This window comes from Mesoplodon densirostris, chromosome 19, assembly GCF_025265405.1.
Source record: "Mesoplodon densirostris isolate mMesDen1 chromosome 19, mMesDen1 primary haplotype, whole genome shotgun sequence".
NCBI classification, from domain to species: domain Eukaryota; kingdom Metazoa; phylum Chordata; class Mammalia; order Artiodactyla; family Ziphiidae; genus Mesoplodon; species Mesoplodon densirostris.
Window position 1 is genome coordinate 16224337 of NC_082679.1, and position 20921 is coordinate 16245257.

Sequence of the window (20921 nt, forward strand, 5' to 3'; positions counted from 1 at the left end):
ACACTGAAAGATGGGCCAGGAATCAGCCAAGTGAGATGGGGTTAAGGTCTAAGGGTCCGTGCACACATGTCCAGGGGTTTCAGGGCACCCCAACTCCCAGCAGGGCTCAGAAACCTGGTAAAACATCTTTGGAGGGGCTTCCCTGGTGGCGCAGTGGTTGAGAGTCCACCTGCTGATGCAGGGGACGCTGGTTCGTGCCCCGGTCCGGGAAGAACCCACATGCCGCGGAGCGGCTGGGCCCGTGAGCCATGGCCGCTGAGCCTGCACGTCCGGAGCCTGTGCTCCGCAACGGGAGAGGCCGCAGCAGTGAGAGGCCCGCGTACAGCAAAAAAAAAAAAAAAAAAATCTTTGGAGTGGAGGGAGGGAAGGGTGGAGGAGGTGGGGAAGGGAGAGGCGGGGCGGCGTCTCAGCTGGAGGAAGCAGGGGCAGGGGAGCTGAGTGTGCACGTGGGCTTCCCTTCTCTTCCTCACAACGTGCTGTAGAAACGCATGGCCATCAGCATCACAGGAAGCTGGAGGGGAGGAGGCAGGTGAGGGGCGCCCCAGCCTCACAGCCGCATCCCACCCAGCCCACAGGCTCCCGCCTCTCACCGTCCACATCAGGATGGCGAACCCAAACCATGAGATGCCCCACGTGTAGCTGTCGATGGCGTGGCCAATGTGTTCGAAGCAGCCCTGGGCAGGGGGAACACGGGGGTCTGAGAAAATGCCTGGGGAGGCTGGCTGCTGAAAGCAAGAGTCACTGGGCACCCTTGGGGAAGTCACTTCCTGCCTCGAGCCTTGGTTTTCTTACCTGTGGGACCATGAGGGAGTGGGTTTCTCACCCTGGAGATCATGGCAGTGTCTCCCTCCCAGGGTGGTTTCAGGGAGCCAGGGAAGTGATGTTAACCCAGGCCCTGCACAGGCAGGTGCTGCCCCGATGGTGCCTATGACAGTCTGAGGGTGATTTTGTTTGGGGCTGGCTTTCCATGCTGCCCCCAAGTTCCAAGGGTTTGAAATACGCCTTTAGGATCAGTCCAGTTCTGACACCTCCTCATTTGGAGGTAAGGCTGAGTGGACCCAGAGCCCCACACCTGTCGCCTTCATGTAGACCCCTGCTTGGCCCAACTTGGAAGCTGCCAAGAACAAAGGTTCAGGGTGTGTGCCCTGGAGTCAGGCAGGACGGAGCTGGGGGCCAGCTCTGCCGCTTGTTGGCTATGGGGCCTAGCTATGATTCTGACCCTCTGAGCCTCAGTTTTGCTATCTGTGAAATGGCGATCTTTGACAGCACTGCCCTCCGAAGGCAGTTGTGGTGATTCTGTGAGATGATGCATGTAAGCACTCTGCAGACAGCCGGGCTGTCAAGGAAGGGCTGTCCGACTCTGGCATGCAGGCTCCCCTCTCTGTGACACCTGATCTAAGGCGTGATGGTGAAGGGCCCCCAGGCAGCCAAGGGGACCGGTTCTCCTCCTCTGGTTTCTCTCTCTGTCTTTGCACTCCCTTTGCAGGAGTTAAAGCACCTGGTTGGGGCCTGACTGCCTGAAATCACATCCCAACTCCATCCGTCACTAGTGAGGCTCATCATCTGTAAAATGAGATAATTATAACCTTTACCTCATAAGGCTGTGGTGAGAATTAAATAAGGTAAAAACTGAAGGCACCTACAAGGAGGCCTGGTACAAAGTAAAAGCTCAATAAATGTCGGTTGTTATTGGTGTTGTGCTGCTGACACTGTTATTGTTGCTCTTATCCCCAGACAACCTGAGAAAAGTTTCGGGCGCCGCCAGGTCTGGATCAGATCAAACCGGAACCGGGGTTCATCCCGCTGACTTGCAGAGGGAGGGAGGGACAGATGGAGAGTTGAGAGAGTCAGAGGGAGGGGAGAGAAAGAGAAAGCCAGATGGGAGGGAGGAGCAGACAGACAGACAGTGGGAGGGAGAAAGAGACAGAAGAACCAGAGAGGGCCAGAGAGACCGACAGACACAGCACGGAGGAGGAGACACACCTTGGTGAACAGGTAGTCCAAGTGGCCCAGGCGGCAGCCTTCTTCACTGACGGGGATGAAGTTGCCAGTCCGTCGACAGCACAGCGGGGGCCAGGGGAACACCACCTCTGGGGTGGTGGCCCGGAAGGCTGATGTGAAGTTCACCCAATCCATGGGACCTGACGTGCCACAGCACTCTTGCTGGAGAGAGAGGCAGGGGTCAGGAGGACTCTGGCTCAGAGAAGGCAGCCGCTCCCCTGAGGTCACACAGCGAGGAAGGATAAGGTTGGCCTGCACTTCCCCCATCCTGGGCCTCCTCGAAGAGGGGCAGCAGTGTCTGTGTGTGAGCAAAGGAGCAGAAGATACTTGTCCCAGAGGCTGATGGGGGATTTGGCTCAAACCCACACTCATGATTTATTTTAAAATTTTTTTGAAAAAAAAAATTCATTGGAAAAAAAAGTTTTTTTTTAATTAGCTGTCAACAAAACCTGAGGTAGGGGCTTCCCTGGTGGCACAGTGGTTAAGAGTCCGCCTGCTGATGCAGGGGACACGGGTTCGTGCCCCGGTCCGGGAGGATCCCACATGCCGCGGAGCGGCTGGGCCCGTGAGCCATGGCCGCTGAGCCTGCACGTCCGGAGCCTGTGCTCCACAATGGGAGAGGTCACAACAGTGACAGGCTCGCGTACCGAAAAAAAAAAAAAAAAAAAACCTGAGGTAAATGACACCAAGAGGCAGATTTCTGGCTTCTCCTGACCCCCATGGGTGTTTAATTTGTGACTCTCAAATGATGAAAACATAGGCTCCTTCAAACCTGGGTCCCAGTCCAGGCTAGCTGCATGACGAACCAAATGGGTACCTTAATTTCCCTTGGGTCCTCAATATTCTCCTCTTGTGCTGCCGTATCATGTTGAGTTTAATTAAGAATGTGGCTTCTGGAAGCTGGCAGCCTGGGTTTGAGTCCTTTACGTTCTGTGACCTACCAGCTGCGTGACCTCGTGCAAACCCTCAGCTTCCTGCCTTGGCTTCCTCACCGCTAAAGAGCTGATCTTCTTTATGGACTGGTTGTAAGGATTAAATAAGCTTGAAAGTGCTTTGAATGGTGCTAAACAAAAGATAGTGCTCTTTAATGTTTGTTGTTGTTGTTTTTTTAATTTAACAATTCTTTTTTTTTTGGCCGCTGCCTTGCCGCTATGCAGATCTTAGTTTCCCAGCTAGGGATCAAACCCGTGTCCCCTGTGGTGGAAGCACGGAGTCCTAACCACTGGACCACCATCTGTTATTATTATTACTATTGTTACTATTAAGACAGCAGGTGTGGACTTCCCTGGTGGCCCAGTGGTTAAGAAACCGCCTGCCAATGCAGGGGACATGAGTTTGAGCCTTGGTCCGGGAAGATCCCACATGCTGCGGAGCAACTAAGCCCGTGTGCCACAACTACTGATTCTGCACTCTAGAGCCTGTGAGCTACAACTACTGAGCCCACGTGCCACAACTACTGAAGCCCATGTGCCTAGAGCCCATGCTCCTCAACAAGAGAAGCCACCGCAATGAGAAGCCTGTGCACCACAATGAAGAGTAACCCCTGCTCGCCGCAACTAGAGAAAGCAGGGGCTCTGGATCTAGGTTTGGATCCCAGCTCTGCCCCTTACCAACCATATGACCCTAGGCAAGTGACTTTCCCTCTTTTGGGCCTGTTTTCATCCCGAAAATGGCAAGGACCAGAGCCTCTCCCTCATAAGAACCGCATGAGTGGATATCATCTACCGGTGGGCATAATGGGAGCCCTAATGGGGGCCATAACGGGAGATCGGGTCAGAGCCTCAGCTCTTCCAGCCCTCCCCACCCATCCTGCCTACACTTGCCCACCTCAATCATGATGCGATCCCAGAGGCGGGTGAGTTCCCGGCCCTGGTCCGAGTCTGCGCCGTAGAAAGTCAGCATCTGCTTGGTGATCAGGGATGGGCTGGACACCATCTGCAGTGGGCCGGGAAGAACAGGGTCCAGCGGGGCTGGGTGGGGAGAGAGATCGACCTCCACTGCCGGCCCGAGACCTTCACCAAACTCCCCCTGGAAGTCATGCCCCTCCCCTGTCCTCCCCCCGACTCACGTAGTCTCGGTGGGTGTAGGACGTGATGCAGGAGGCGCACTCAAAGATGTAGACGGTGAGCATGAGCACCAGGTACTGTGGAGAGACGGAGGGAGGGTCACAGGGAACAGCCCTGTCAGGGCAAAGCCTGTGAAGTCACACCCCTCAAGGGATGGATCCATGATAGAAATGCAATTTTTTTTTTTTTTGGCCATGCCCCGACCAGGGATGGAACCTGGTCCTGGTGGCAAAAGCACCAAGTCCTAACCACTGGACCGCCAGGGAATTCCCAGAAACACAATTAAAAAAAAAAGTATAGGACATGGATAAAGAAGATGTGGCACATATATACAATGGAATATTACTCAGCCATAAAAAGAAACGAAACTGAGTTATTTGTAGTGAGGTGGATGGACCTAGAGACTGTCATACAGAGTGAAGTAAGTCAGAAAGAAAAAAACAAATACCGTATGCTAACGCATATATATAGAATCTAAAAAAAAAAAAGGTCATGAAGAACCTAGGGGCAAGATGGGAATAAAGATGCAGACCTACTACAGAATGGACTTGCGGATATGGGGAGGGGGAAGGGTAAGCTGGGACAAAGTGAGAGAGTGGCATGGACATATATACACTACCAAACGTAAAATAGCTAGCTAGTGGGAAGCAGCCGCATAGCACAGGGAGATCAGCTCGGTGCTTTGTGACCACCTAGAGGGGTGGGATAGGGAGGGTGGGAGGGAGACGCAAGAGGGAGGGGATATGGGGATATATGTATATGTATAGCTGAATCACTTTGTTATAAAGCAGAAACTAACACACCATTGTAAAGCAATTATACTCCAATAAAGATGTTAAAAAAAAAGTATAGGACAATGTGAATGGAAACATCTACGTGGGGGATATACAGGTGTTCACCATGCAAGTCTTTACCTTTTCTGTATGTTTGAAATTTTTAAAAATAAAATGTTACAGGACAATGCAATCAACAAAAATATGTAAGGTATTCCCTTAACTGTTAACTGTTGGCTTGGATGCAGTAAAATGAATGCCTACTGTAGAAAAGAAAAAAATAAAGACATTCCTGAGACAACCAGGGACATCTGAACACAGATTGGGTATTGGAAGATAGATAGGAAGGGACTGGGGTGAATTTTGCACGATGTGCCCGCAGTACGGTGATTGGGGAAAACAAAACAAAACAAAACAAAACAAAAGGGCTTCCCTGGTGGCGCAGTGGTTGGGAGTCCGCCTGCCGATGCAGGGGACACAGGTTCGTGCCCCGGTCCGGGAAGATCCCACATGCCGTGGAGCGGCTGGGCCCGTGAGCTATGGTCGCTGAGCCTGCGCGTCCGGAGCCTGTGCTCCGCAATGGGAGAGGCCACAACAGTGAGAGGCCCGTGTACCGCACAAAAAAAAAAAAAAAAACAAAACCCAAAATAAACAAAAAAACCAAAAAACAACCCCACCCAAACCTGAAAAAGCTCTTTAATTGGTGTTTAATGAAAATTATTTTTCTGATCCTCAGCTGTCCCCTCCCCTCACCCTTAAAGCAACAGGGCATGGGGTGTGGATGTGCCAGCTCCACTGCCCAGACGAGATGATGTGGCCACACATGCCTGGCTGCTTTAAAACCACGTCCTTATCACTCAGAGAAATGTGCACACAAGTATTTACAGGGAAGTGACTTGGTGTCTGGAATGTGCTTCAAAATACCCCAGGAAAGAAAAATGTGGGCAGGCAGAGGATGGGGGTAGAGGGGACGATGTGTGGGTGATATTGTGGAAACCAGGTGATAGGTACACAGGGTGCATCGTGCCGTTCACTCTAGTCTGTTTGAAATTTCCCATAACAATTAAAAAAAATCTGTCTTAGTTAATGACAAACTAATAGGAGAGACAGACACAGACCTTTATTCTTTTACTAGTTGGGTGAACTTTTAGGACTTTGGTTAAATTGTTCTGCCAGAGAACTAAATGCAGGAAAGAAAGAAAAAAAAAAAGAAGAAAAGGAAAGGAAAAGAGCCTTTCCATGGCTCCACGTGACTCATAGAGAAGCCGAAGTCCTTACCAAGGCCTGCAGGTCCACCTGATAGGCCCACCTCCGCTCTCTCCCCTCTCTCCCCTCAAGGCCAGCAAACCTCCCCCCACTGCTGTTCTCCTCCCCTGTCTGTCCTCAGTTCCTCTCACTCACTCACCCCCACTTGGCTCCAGCCACACTGAACTCCTGTCCCCTCTGGCTTCAGAGCCTTTGCTCTTGCAGTTCCCTCCACCTGGAATGCTCTTTCTGCAGATACTCATGCGGCTCATTCCCTTACCAATCCCCCGCCCCGCGCCCCCGGCCCCCCCCAACCCCGTCTTCACTTTCTCTGCCTGCAAGATCTTCCCTTTCCCATCCCCAGCTCCAGCTCTCCCTTGCCTGGTCACTGTCTCCCTCATGAGAGTATCCTCCCCCACGGCAAGGGCTTTTATGGTTTGCTCACAAAATAGCCTAGTGCCTAGCGCAGGGTTTGGCACATGGTTCTTGCTGTATAAACATTTCTGGATTGGATAAGTAGCTGCTCCTGGGAATCCAAAAAGCCCTCAGCTGGGGAAAACCCAGTGTTGGCTCTGTGTCAGTGGGGCCAGGATTGGAATCCCTGGTCTCCCTGTGGGTCTCTTTGAACCTCAGTTTCCTCATCTGGTAAATGGGCAGAGAAGCACTAACTTCAGATGGATTCTGAAAGGATTGAAGGAGCTCATTTTCTAAACTGCTTAGCCTAGTGTCAGAACATGAGAGGTACTTGGGGAGTGTGGGTTATTGCTGTGGGCAGAGATTAGGAGCCTAGGCTCAAGCACTGAAGTGCTCAGGTTTAAATCCTGGCTCTGTCACTCACTTGCTGTGCCACCCTGGGTAAGTGGTTTCACTTCTCTGAGCCTCGGTTTCAACTCTGTCAAATGGGCCATGAAGATGATGATGATGATGAAGATGACGATGGTACCTCACAGTGGGTTGTGAGGAACACATGAGCTAATCTATGTAAAGCATGTAGAATGTAGTGAGCGCTCATTAAATTGTTGCTGTGCTATTATTATTGTCACTGTTATCAACAGAGCTCCCGAGCACAGACCCTGGAGACCAACCAGCTGAGGTTCAAATCCCAGTCTTGCTACTTAAGAGCCATCCTCCCAGGCAGAGCTTCCTTCCCTGCCTCCCCTGTGCCCCAGTTTTCTTTGCAAAATGGGGGTAACAGCTGAGCCTAGGTTATTAGGTTATGGGCAGATTAAATGACCTGACTGCCACGAGGCCCAAGTGTGGTGCCATGCGGAACACACACTAGTAGCTGCGGTGTGGTTGTTATTACGACTCTGTGAGGATGACTTTTGTGCCCAGCCATCCCCATCCCTTCCTCCTGGGGCCTCACCGTGAGCATCATGGACTGGTGGCGGCACAGTACTGCGCCCACACCAAAGCTGGCCACCACGAAGAAGGAGAAGCCGCAGAAGATGGCGATCCAGGCACCGGCGAAGACGTCATCCTTGCCCGAGACGCCCATCAGTGGGTACACGCGGTACTGGTCGGCGGTCACCCATACCGTTTCAGCAAATAGGGCCAGGCCTGACAGCTGGACAGGGCAGCCAGTTAGCAAGGCCTGCACAGGGGCAGCAGCCCCGGCTCCATGGTTCTCCGTGAGAAGGGCCTTCCCCATTCTGAGCCTCTACTGCCCTCTTGGTAAAGTGGGCACATAGTAAGAGTGGCAAAGATGTCACCTTCCATGAGCAGGGATGAAGGTGGGCAGGAGGCCATGAGGGAAGGGAGGACCCAGCCAGATCTCCGCCCCCACCCACACCCCAGCTGCCAGTGGCTTCAAGGATACAAAGAGACGCTACATGCAAAGCCTGGCACTCATGACTGGCACCGAGGAGATGCTAGGTTAGTCCGCCTCCCCTGAAGAGCGTTGCTATTCCCTGAGGAGGGGAGTCTGGCCGTGGCCAGAACTATTACAAAAGCATCAACCCTTTGATCCAGCAATTCCACTTGCAGGAATCAATCCTCCAGATACACCTGCCCAGGCAGGAAAATCACACACCCACAAGGTTATTCCCCACAGCACCGTGGGTAAAGGAGCCAGGATGCCACACAATGGAGGGCTGGGAAGTTGTGGAAAAGGGCAGGGAGGCTGTCTGAGGACTCATGTGGACAGAGAATGTGCACAGGAGGAAATGGGAGGAACGGAGCAGGGTGTGGAATGAGCTACGTTTGGGGCAAGAAAGGGGAGAAGATAGGTATATAGGTTCTTATTTGCTTGTATTTGCTTAAAGAAATATTGGAGAAAATAAAAATCTGGTTACCTGTTGGGATGGGGAACAAGGAGAGAGGAAGACTGCTCAGTGGATACCTTTGCCAACAGTCAAACTAACTCTCATAGAGTATCTACTGTGTGCGTTGGTCCTTGAAACTGCTTTCTGTGTGATAATCATCGTTGTTACCAGCTCTCCTGCACTACTGCTGTAATGGCCAACACAGATAGAAACCACGTGTGCCAAATTCTGGCCTAAGCACAAATCCAATAACTCATTTTATCCTCTCAGCATTCCTATTTTATCTCCATCTTACAGATGAGAACACTGAGGCCCAGAGAGGTTACATCACTGGCCCCAAGTCCCACAATAGAAAGTGACAGAGCTGGGATTTGAACCCAGGGTGTCTGGCTCCAGAGCCATGTACAGGTATCACGTAATTAAAAGGCATTGTTATTATACATTACTATTGGTCTCCTGTGCATCAATCAGGCACCTTATGTCCATAATCATACTAATGATGATAGCTGGCACTGGTCAAGCACTTTTTTTGAGCTGAGGGCCATACATGGATTAATCCACACAACAATGCCCACAGTGAGGACATAACTTATAGATAGGGAAACAGGCACAGAGAAGTCAAGTCGCTTACTCGAGGTCACACAGCTGGGGAGAGGCAGAGCTGGGATTCGAATCGGGGCTGTTTGACTTGAGAGCCAGGCGACACTGGCCATTAGGTGAGTCCTGAGCCCTCAGCTGTCCCACTCCCAGGCTCAGGACTGCCCCCCGCCTCTTCACCCGCCCACTGGGCTCCCAGCCCCAGGGAATGTCTCACCAGAATAATGATGTTTCCCACGACCAGCAGACCCACCACAACTGGAGACCCCTTCTCTGTTGTTGCTGCTGCCGCAGAAGCCATAGTCTTGCCTGGGACACATGAGCCGGGATGAGGCCAGGCAGGGGCCGGGGGAGGACCCACTGCCCCATTCCACACCCCAGCTGCCAGGGGCTGCTGCCAGCTCTCTGATGGGCCCAAGCCAGTACCAAGTGTGCCCAGCCTCCCACAACCCCAGCAGTGGGCCATTTTACAGAGGAGGAGGGAGTTCCCTGGTGGTCCAGTGGTTAGGACTCCACGCTCCCACTGCAGGGGACATGGTTTCAATCCCTGGTTGGGGAACCAAGATCCCGCAAGCTGAGTGGCTTGGCCAAATAAAAGAGAAGAAACGAAGCCTTGGGTGGGGCAGTCACTGGCCAGAGCTCAGGGCTGCCCCCCACCCCTAGCCTCAGACCTCCCCAGCTCCCCCTGCCCATCCAGACCCCTAGAGCCCCGTCCTCACCTTCTCTGCCTGAAGCCTCTCTGGCCAGGCCCTCCCACAGTGGCTCCCTATATATGCCCAGGCCCCTCCTTGGGCCAGTTTCCTGGAAGGGGGGAGGGTGTCTGGAGGAGGGGACAAGAGGTCAAGCTGGCAGATCAGTATGGGAGAACACTTTTATGAGACCCCTCCGCCAAGTGATTTACAGACCTGTAATTCCAGATTGTGCTAATATCTGGCCACATGAGCAGGGTGACCTGCAGTTGCCTCTGGTTCCCAGTCTGTCATGGTGGTGGAGGGGGGCGGGGTGGAGAGGGCGAGTGCTCCACCCGCTGTCTCTCCTCAGGACTAGGGCCTTAATGGGAGGAGGGAGAGATCCAAGTCAAACCCACAAGTGAGGGGACTTTCCTGGTGGAACAGTGGTTAAGAATCCACCTGCCAAGGCAGGGCACACGGGTTCGAGCCCTGGTCCAGGAAGATCCCACATGCCGTGGAGCAACTAAGCCTGTGCGCCACAACTACTGAGCCCGTGCTCTAGAGCCCTCAAGCCACAACTACTGAAGCCCATGCGCCTAGAGCCCGTGCTCCGCGACAAGAGAAACCACCGCAATGAGAAGCCCGCGCACAGCAAGGAAGAGTAGCCCCCCCACCCCCCCACCCCACCCCCCACTCGCCAGAACTAGAAGAAAGGAAGCCCGGGAGCAGGAACGAAGACCCAAAACAGCCATAAGTAAGTAAGTAAATAAATAAATAAATATTTAAAAAACCCGACAAACAAAAAACCCACACGCGTGTCCGCAATCCCAGAATTGCATCCTCTACTGGTGGCTCCACCTCTCCAAGCTTGGGAGCCCAAGGGGAGGTCTAGGCAGGGACCCCAGCAGGCAAGGGCAGCTGGATGAGGCAGGGAGGTGGGAGGAGATGAAGCAAGTGGGAGGGATGCTCGGGATGCTGGTGCTCGGTCTCTGCGCTGAGGGGGGGGATGGAAGGAGATGGGTGTGTGACGGGATTTTGAGATGAGTGTTCAACGAGCAAGCGGGGAGAGGAGTGTGCAAGCAAAAGGGAGGGGCACCCTGAATGGGCTTGGTGGGAGGCCCCCCCACCATCACCACACACGCGCGCGCGGACAAAGCAGGGTCACGGCGAGGTGGAGCCGTGGGTGGAAATGTCTTCCGTTTGCGGAATCGAAGAGACCTTGGTCCAGATCCCAGTTCCGCCTACTCCGTGCCGCGCGACGTGGCGTGTGCATTTGCCCATCTGCAGAATGGGTACCATCAGACCACTTTCCTGGGCGGCGGTGGGAACTCTGGGCGGGGATAGTTGGCTGCCGCGCCTCACCAGCAGCGCTCCGGAGCGGCCCACGGTCTCTCCGGTGGCGCCCCCTAGTGGCAAAAGGCTGATTCTGCAGGCGAAAAGGGTGACTTGGGCCCATCCTTCCCGAGAACTTTTCAACCCGGAGAGCTAGGGCATTTGCTTGGTTTTCTCTCTGTGCTTTGGCTTTCCCCAGTGAGAAATGGGCAAACAAATGGAACTTAAAATTCAGTCGTCAAGATACTGGCTTGGTAATAAGACTCACGAGATGTTTTCCGATTAAAATGGATAATTTGATTTTTAGTCAATCCACTATACATGTAAAATAGTTTTTCTCTGTTGATTTACATCTATATTAAGGACTAATGAGAACACTGAAATAATAATGTATACAACCTGTCAAACACATTTTATAAGTTTTAGCTAAAGTAACTTGCAAAATAATAGGACCATGCTAATAATATGAAATATTTTTATTTTCAAATAGTTGATAACTATAAGCAATTGGAAGTTATATAAAATGTCTGGTAAAAGCAAAAAATTTTCATCAATGGAGGCATGTCACCTGTCATAAAAGGGATTCATTTTGTTCTGAAACAAGAACCCAGTGTGTTTTGATGTCAAACTTGAATTTTCACTATTCTTTCTGTTATATAAGCTAGTCTTCAAAACAATAAAATTTGAAGTGCTAATTACTCAGATGCTCAGAAGGCTGATGATAAAAACCACAACGCCGAGATCTCCTAAAGATGACGTACGCCTATGCTATGATCCAGCCATTTGTCCCTGGAAATTCCCCCACTTCCGTCTACCAAAGGCTGTGAGTGTATTCATAGCAGCCCCACACTGGAAACCACCCAAGTGTCCCTTAACAGGAGGATGGATAAGTCCATGATGGTACATGCATATAATGGATACTATTCAGCAAGAAAAGGGAACGAACTATGGATACACGCAACCACTGGGATGAATCTCAAAAGCATTACACTAAATGAAAAAAGCCACTCAAAAGACTACCACTGTATGATTCTAGATAGGAAGTTCTAGAACAGGCAAAACCGATCTAGAATGATAAAAGTCAGGGAGTGGTTACCCTTGGGAGCATGTGACTGGGCGGGGCGACAGGAAGGGGGCTTCTCTTTCTTGATTTGGATGCTGGTTACACAGGGGTATTCAGATTGTGAAAATTCATCACGCGGTACCCTGACAATAAGTGCACTTTTCTGTATTTTTTTTTATTCCAATGCCTTATTCTAAAGAGCGTAGATCCTTTCAGAAGAAACATATTCGATGTGTTAAAAGTGGTGTTTTTGAAAGAGGGCACATGAGATAATTTTAGGCATTCCATGGACATGAGATGAAATGGCATGAAATGATACAAAATTCATATGACGAGAAGATGAGCCATTTCTAACCAGTCCTTCAGACGGTGCCATGGAGAGAGGCTCAGTAATTTGATGCTACTGTGTCCTAAACACCTCTCCTTTCTTGCTTAGAGCAGGTTTCAACAGGCCTCAGTGTCTCACTAGAATTTAATAGTAACATATTTTCATTGTATTTATTTTTAAGATGTTTTGTTTTCCATGGGCAGTGGTGAAAGGAAAGTTTTCTCAAACTTTTTTATTATAAAATATTTCAACTATACAAGAAAACGTAGGGATAATGTAACCTACACCTACATTCTTACATCCCAGCTTTGTCAAATCTAAGTATTTTCTGTATTCACTGCAGATTGTTTTCTTAAGGTGCATACATTGCAGATGGCATTTGAAGCCACCTGATCCCGCCCCAGAGACAACTTCACTACTAAATTTGGGACTCGGACTTCCCTGGTGGAACAGTGGTTAACAATCCTCCTGCCAGTGCAGGGGACATCGATTTGATCCCTGGTCTGGGAAGATCCCACATGCCACGGAGCAACTAAGCCCGTGTGCCACAACTACTGAGCCTGCGCTCTAGAGCCCGTGAGCCACAACTACTGAAGCTCGCGCGCCTAGAGCCTGTGCTCCGCAACAAGAAAAGCCACCGCAATGAGAAGGCCGTGCACTGCAACGAAGAGTAGCCCCACTTATAAGAGGTAACAAAAATAGTCAAACTCATTAAAGCAGAGAGTAGAATGGTGATTGCCAGGGGCTGGGAGGGGAGGAAAATGGGGGAATTACTAATCAATGGGTATAGAGTTTCACTTACGTAAGATCAATAAATTCTAAAGGTCTGCTGTACAACATTGTGCTTACAGTTAACCATACTGTACTGTACACTTAAAAATCTGTTAAGGGGGGGCTTCCCTGGTGGCACAGTAGTTAAGAATCCGCCTGCCAATGCAGGGGACACAGGTTCAAGTCTTGGTCCAGGAAGATCCCACATGCTGCGGAGCAGCTAAGCCCGTGAGCCACAATGACTGAGCCTGCGCTCTAGAGCCTGCGAGCCACAACTACTGAGCCCGCGTGCCACAACTACTGAAGCTCGTGTGCCTAGAGCCCATACTCCACAACAAGAGAAGCCACCGCAATGAGAAGCCCGCACACTGCAACAAAGAGTAGCCCCCGCTCGCCGCAACTACAGAAAGCCCATGAGCAGCAACAAAGACCTAATGCGGCCAAAATAAATAAATAAATAAATAAAATTTATTTTAAAAAAAAGAAATAATCTGTTAAGGGAAGTCCCTGGTGATCCAGTGGTTAGGACTCCGCGCTTTCACTGCGGAGGTCCTCGGTTCAATCCCTGGTTGGGGCACTAAGATCCCGTAAGCCGTGTGGCGCAGCTAAAAAAAAAAAACAACTGTTAAGAGAGTAGATCTCATGTTAAGTGTCCTACACACACACACACACACACAAAGACAGTGAGAAGGAAAAGTTCCTTGATATGTCCACAGCCCAGAAAGGAGACCAATGTATCAGGAGCAAATCATATCTAGAGAGCATTTTCAACACACAGGGCACTGCTCTAAGCACTTCACATATAGTATCAGGCACTGTTCTAGGCACTTTACACATAGCATCCCATTTAATCTGCACAACAGCCCAACGAGGAAAGTGTCATTAACTTCATTTTACAGACGAGGAAACCGTGACACAGAGAGGTCAAGTAATTCGCCCAAGGCCTCAGAGCTAGTAAGTGGTAGAGCCTGCATTTGAACTGAGACAGCCTGGCTCTAGTGCCTACCCCCTTAACCACTACACTACACCATACGGCCTCTCTGGGTCATACTGACTCTGCTGGAATATCTTCCTTTTTTTTAAGCCAAGAAAACATATTCAGGGAATTCCCTGGCAGTCCAGTGGTTAGGACTCCTCGTTTTCACTGCCAAGGGCCTGGGTTCAATCCCTGGTCGGGGAACTAAGATCCCACAAGCCACATGGTGTGGTCAAAAAAAGAAAAAGAAAAGAAAAAAAAAGAAAACATATTCATGCATTACTTGCACAATTTGAAAAAGTTCAAGAATATCAGATTGACAAGGAATGATTTCCAAATACTATTATTAATGGAGAAAAGCAAGGTTCAGAACACCAGGAACAGCAGGCTACTATGGTGGGTAGGCAAATAGGAGGGAGGATCTGCTTGCAAATGTATAAACTATCTTTGGAAGGACACACAAGAAACTAGTGATGGGAGTCACCTCGTTGTGGCTAGAGGAGGTGGGGAAATGACTGGTTTTTCCTGCATATTTTTGTACCTTTGTAAAAGTTGAGAGAGTGATGTTATCAAAATGGTGAAATAGGAGTTTTTCTACCATCGTCCCCCAAAAGTGATTTTGAAAATCACTCACAGATGAGAAGTCTGGGTATCCAGCAGAGAAGTTCCAGCACATTGCTGGGGGGAAAAAAATCCAAGATTCGATACACTGAAGAGGAATACTGAGTTTTGCATAACTGGCGGGGGTGGGGGTGGGGCGCGGGGTGGAGCAGGGAGAATAGCAGCCAAGCCTATCAGAAAGAATCAAAGGGACTCGGATCCTAGTAACCACATCACAGACAGTAGGAAGACTGCGCATGAGCCACTGGCGGTGCCTCGCCTGTGGTTCCCCCACAGCTGGCCCACAGCACCTCCAGTGCTCTGCGTGCCTCATCCACACACATTCCCACCTCATGACCAGCTCCCTGTGCACACCCTTGAGGGCTGTGAGAGTGAGCCTCTGCAGATGGCTACTGAGCGCATGCAGAAAGTCAGCCAACTCTGGGGGATTAGGAGAAAGCACATGAACTTGGGCATTCAGCACAGTCCTAGGGAAAGCAAACAGGAGGTTGTCAGCATTCAGTCTGGCTTTGCAGGATTGATAGAAGGCATACAGTCTTAAGAATTCCCCCTCAAGAGGGAACAAGAAATGATGGAGCAGGTGTATCCATAGAAAAGTCCTGAGAAAGCCTCAGAATCCCTACCAGGGCTGATGGAAGGTATTGCTCATCTGAAGTCAGTCAGTAAGGCTGAAGGAGGTGACCAATTCTTCAAAAGCAAAGGAAGCAATGCAAGACTTCAAGAGACGTGAAAAATCAAGGACACCACCAAAGGAACACAATAATTTTCCAGTAACCAACCCCAGTGAAATGGAGATCTGTGGTTTTCCTGATATGGAATTTTAAATAATTGTTTTAGGGAAGCTTTTCTTGAGCTACAAGAAAACATGAAAAGACAATTCAGTGAAATCAAGAAAACAATACAGAAAATGAGAAGTTTAACAGAGACATAGAAATTATAAAAGAGAACAAAACAGAAGTTCTAGAGCTGAAGAATACAATGAATAAACTGAAAAATGGAGTAGAAAGCATGAACATAGCTTTGATCAAGTAGAAGAATCTGTGAAGTAGAAGAAAGTTCAATTGAAATTTCCAGACAGAAGAGAACGAAGAAAAATGAATGAAAACGAGTGAAAAAAGCCTGTGTGAACTATCGGATACCATTAAGAGAAATAAATTATGCATTATTGGAGTCCCAGAAGGAGAAGGGACGGAGAAAGGGAGAGAAAGCTTATTAAAAGAAAAAATGGCTGAGAACTTCGCAAATCTGAAGAGCAATTTGGACATTCAAATTCATTAATCTCATAAGCTTTCCCCCAATTTTTAAAAAATATTTTATTCCAGTATAGTTTATTTTTTAAATCTTTTTGGCTGCGTTGGGTCTTCGTTGCTGTGCTCGGCTTTCTCTAGTTGCGGCAAGTGGGGGCTACTCTTCGTTGCGGTGCGCAGGCTTCTCATTGCAGTGGCTTTTCTTGTTGCAGAGCACAGGCTCTAGGCACGTGGGCTTCAGTAGTTGTGGTGCACAGGCTTAGCTGCTCCGCGGCATGTGGGATTTTCCAGGACCAGGGATCGAACCCATGTCCCCTGCATTGGCAGGCAGATTCTTAATCACTGCGCCACCAGGGACGTCCCTCCCCCAAAATTTCAACTAAAACACACACACACACACACACACACACACGTCTCCAAGATACAATAAAACTGTCTAAAATGAAAAACAAAGGCACGATGTTAAAAGCAGCAAGAAAAAATATCCTTACCTACAAAGAAACTCTCATAAGGCTATCAGTGGATTTCTCAGCAGAAACCTTACAGGCCAGGGGAGAGTAAGATAATATATTCAAAGTGCTGAAAGAGAAAACTGCCAACCAAGAATACTTACCTGTAAAAGTTGTCCTTTAGAAATGAAGGAGAGATAAAGACTTTTCAAACAAACAAAAGGTGAGGGAATTTATCATCACTAGAACTGCCTTACAAGAAATGCTGAAAGGAGTTCTACAAGCTGAAATGAAAGGATGCTAACTAGTAACATAAAAAGATGAAAATATAAAACACACTGGTAAAGGTAAGTATATAGTCAAATTCAAATACTCTAATACTATAATATAGTGGTGTGTTAATCACTTAACTCTAATATGAAGATTAAAGGACAAAAGTATCAAAATTAACAATAGCTAAAATAATTTGTTAATGGACACAATATAAAGAGATGTTGTGACATCAGAAATATAAAATGGGGGTGTACAAGGATAGTATTTGTAAGTGATTTGAAGTTAGCAACTTTACTGAATTTGTCTATCAGTTCTAACACTTTTTTGGTGGAGTCTTTAGGATTTTCTACATATAAGATCATCACGTTCAAACAGACCATTTTACTTCTTCCTTTCTGATTTGAATGACTTTTATTTCTTTTTCTTGCATAATTGCTTTGGCTGGGACTTTCAGTACTATGTTAATAGGAGTGGTGAGTGAGCACCCTTGTCTTGTTTCTGATCTTAGAGGAAAAGCTTTCAACCTTTCATCATTCAGTATGATGTTAACTATGGGCTTGCCATATATGGCCTTTATTATGTTGAGATATGTTCTTTCTATGTGGGGTTATGCCGAGTTGAACACGATGAGGGTACACTATATCCAAATTCATATCATCACATGGATTTATTGTACCAAATTTCCCCTATTAAATCCCTTTCTACTTAATATGCCTTGAAAGGTTTGTTTTCTGCATTGAACCCTCTCCTATACAGATACACTAAAGGGAAACCCACAGCCACATGGACTGGCAGGGGAATAGAAGCCCCAGTTTCCTCACTTGCAAAACAGGGGTCATAATCATACATGGCTTATTGAGTTGCTGGAAGATCTGCGATAAGGCAGGTAAGGTGCCCAGTGGGGTAGCTTCAGAGTAGTTTTACAGCCTGCAGCTCTACCCTAAGGAGGAGTGAGGTGGAAAGTCCTGTACTCAACTGAAACAAGGGAGCTGGGTGAGAAATTGTGTTGAAGCAGTCTCTGCAAGAGGAGGCGGGTGAGAAAATGCCTCATGGCAGCTCTTTGTAAGACTGCTTATCTCCTTTTGTTTCAGGAGGAATCACCAGGAGTTCTGCTGTGGTTCGGGTCAGACCAACTAAATACTGCTTACGTGGCTCATGTGGAGATGTGCAAGGTTGTCGTGGTGGAACCATTCCCCATAGTATCATCCCACAGGTTATCTGCCAGATATTTCCAGAGGAAGACGGCTAGTGGCCCCCACTAATGGGGCAACCTGGCATCAGGTACCTCCTGATGGGAAGCAATAAGGAAGATACACACAGGAAGGATTCTTGCAAAAAGTACTTAATCTGCATCTAATCAAGCCTTTAGAGCTAACTTCCAGTTTATAAGAACTACAGATGGTGGAAGAAGCTAAATGACACCATGAGGAAACAATCGGACAGATCCAGAATGGGGAACATTTTACAAGACAGCTGGCCTGGCCTCTTAAAAAATTCCACTCTTACAAGAGTGGGTGGGGCAGGGGTGGGGCTATTCTAGAACTGAAAAACTACTAGACCTAAAGATCAAATGCAGAAGGTGAACCTTGATTGGATCCTGGTATAAAAAATAAACAACAGGACTTCCCTGGTGATGCAGTGGTTAAGAATCTGCCTGCCAACGCAGGGGACAAGGGTTTGATCCCTGGTCCGGGAAGATCCCACATGCCACAGCGCAACTAAGCGCGTGCACTGCAACTACTGAGCCTGCACTCTAGGGCCCGTGACCCACAACTACTGAAGCCCACGTGCCTAGAGCCCGTGCTCCGCAACAAGAGAAGCCACCGCAATGAGAAGCCTGTGCACCACAATAGAGTAGTCCCCGCTCACCGTAACTAGAGAAAGCCCGCACACAGCAATGAAGACCCAACGCAGCCAAAAATAAATAAAAAATAAACAAACAAAAAACAACAACAGGGGCTTGCCTGGTGGCGCAGTTGTTGAGAGTCCACCTGCCGATGCAGGGGACACGGGTTCGTGCCCTGGTCTGGGCAGATCCCACATGCCGCGGAGCGGCTGGGCCCGTGAGCCATGGCTGCTGAGCCTGCGCGTCCGGAGCCTGTGCTCCGCAACGGGAGAGGCCACAACAGTGAGAGGCCCTCGAACCGCAAAAAAAAAACCCCAAAACCAAAAAAAAAAACAACAGTAAAAAGATTTGGGGGCATGATTTGGGAAATATGAATATGAGATGTTAGGCAATTCGTGTTTGTTTTTCTTAGGAGTGACAACTGTATTGAAGAAGCATGGCATTTTTGAAAGATACATGCTTAAGTACTTATCAGTGAAGTTGTCAGCATGTTTGGAAAGCACTTTTAAATGATTCAGGAAAAAATTACATGTACACATATACAAAGTAGATATGACATAATAGTAACAACTGTTAAAACTAGGTGGTGGGTATAAGGGCAATTATTGTACTATTTGTCCACTTTTTCTGTACGCTTGAAAATTTTCATAATAAAATGATGAAAGAGGGAATATATATATATATATATATATATATATATATATATATATATATATATAAAATCCCTGTCCTCACAGAAATTACATTCTAGTGGTGGGGGGACAATTATCAAGGATGAATAAATAAAATACAGGAATATTAGTGTAAATACTTAAGAAACCAAAGGGGTGAGGGCTGCAAAGCGTGTGTGTGGAGTCGAATTGGTAGGTCGAGTGGCCAGGGAAGGGCACACTAAGTTGTATTTGGGGAAGAGCTGAACGCAGGAGGGAGTGAGCTGTGTGGCTAAGCCTGCAGACAGAGCAAGCAGCAGCTGCACAGGCCTTGAGGCTGGAGCGAGCCTGCTGCGTTGACCTTCTCATTAGCTCACAGGATTCCTGTCACAATGAAGAGGTCAGTGTGGGAGGAACTGCATGAGCAAACGAGCAGTGGGAGAGCAAAGAGGAAATGGGAGAACCATATCAAATCTTTATCAAATCAAATAGACAAGATAAATGCTTCTAGATGTACAGGCTATCTCTGTAACTGCTAATGGTGGCAGCCTCTGGGCAGGACTGGGTGACTGGGGTCAAAGGAAGTCCTCTATCTTTTCACTGGACTTCCTGTTTCATTTGAAATTTTCACCATGTTTCTTTCCTATTCCTGACACATGCCAGAAGCTTCTACAGTCCCTTGAAGCCCCTAAGCATGCACTAGGCTCCTGTTTACAGGGTCCCTCCTCATGGGCAGCCATTTCAGAAGAGCCCTCCCTAGGGCCATTTTCCCTCAATACAAGAATCATCTCTCTGCTCTTTTGAACATACTTCAGATAAGTTTGTTACACAACCATCTGCGTGGTCTTGAAACACCAATTTGGCCACAACATGGTACTCTAGCTGGTCACACTGTGTCAGGAGTTCCCTGTTGACAAGTTTGTGGATGATATTTTGTACTGTTATTGTGTGGCAACTCCTTTGGGGACATCAAGAAAGAACATTTCTTAACTTGGCCTACTTAAATGACTTCCAATTGTCACCATGATTAACATGATTAAGAGGCCTAGAAAATAGGAAGAAATTACACATTGCACAGAAGACTGCTTATTAGATGATATTAAGAATGTATTAACTTTTAGATGTAATTATATGATTATGTTTAAAATAAACCTGTATCTTGAAGAGATACATATACTTACTTATTTCTGGATAAAATATGATCTCCAGTATTTGCTTTAAAATTACCTAGAGGGGTAATTCCTTGGTGGTCCAGTGGTTAGGACTCAGCACTTTCACTGCCGAGGGCTCGGGTTCAATCCCTGGTTGGGGAACTAAGATCCCACAAGCCACGTGGCATGGCCAAATAAATAAATAAGTAAAAATAAAATAACCTAGAGGGAGCAGGGTGTTCACTTGTTGATAATTGTTGAAGCTAGGTGATGGGTACATAGGAGTTTTTATTATACTATTTTCATGTGGTTCAAAACATAAGTTTTTAAAAAATTATACAGATAATAAAGGAGAACATACAGATAAATTGTAGCACATACAGGAACTTGAGGTTATTTTGTATAATCACTCACTCTATTGTCTGGTAAAGAAGAGGTGGTCGGGCTTCCCTGGTGGCGCAGTGGTTGAGAGTCCGCCTGCCGATGCAGGGGACACGGGTTCGTGCCCCGGTCCGGGAAGATCCCACATGCTGCGGAGCGGCTGGGCCCGTGAGCCATGGCCACTGAGCCTGCACGTCCGGAGCCTGTGCTCCCCAA

General features: G+C 48.3%; 1 protein-coding gene across 1 annotated transcript; it reads right to left on the bottom strand.

Moving 5' to 3' along the window:
- Positions 1 to 466: 466 nt before the first annotated feature.
- On the bottom strand, positions 467 to 9247 carry UPK1A (uroplakin 1A). Its single transcript, XM_060084986.1, has 7 exons — positions 9164 to 9247; positions 7452 to 7652; positions 4070 to 4144; positions 3829 to 3936; positions 1984 to 2163; positions 591 to 674; positions 467 to 511 (listed from the first exon to the last, which is right to left on the bottom strand). Exons 1-7 carry the CDS (start codon positions 9245 to 9247, stop codon positions 467 to 469), a joined length of 777 nt encoding a protein of 258 aa, XP_059940969.1.
- Positions 9248 to 20921: the final 11674 nt, after the last annotated feature.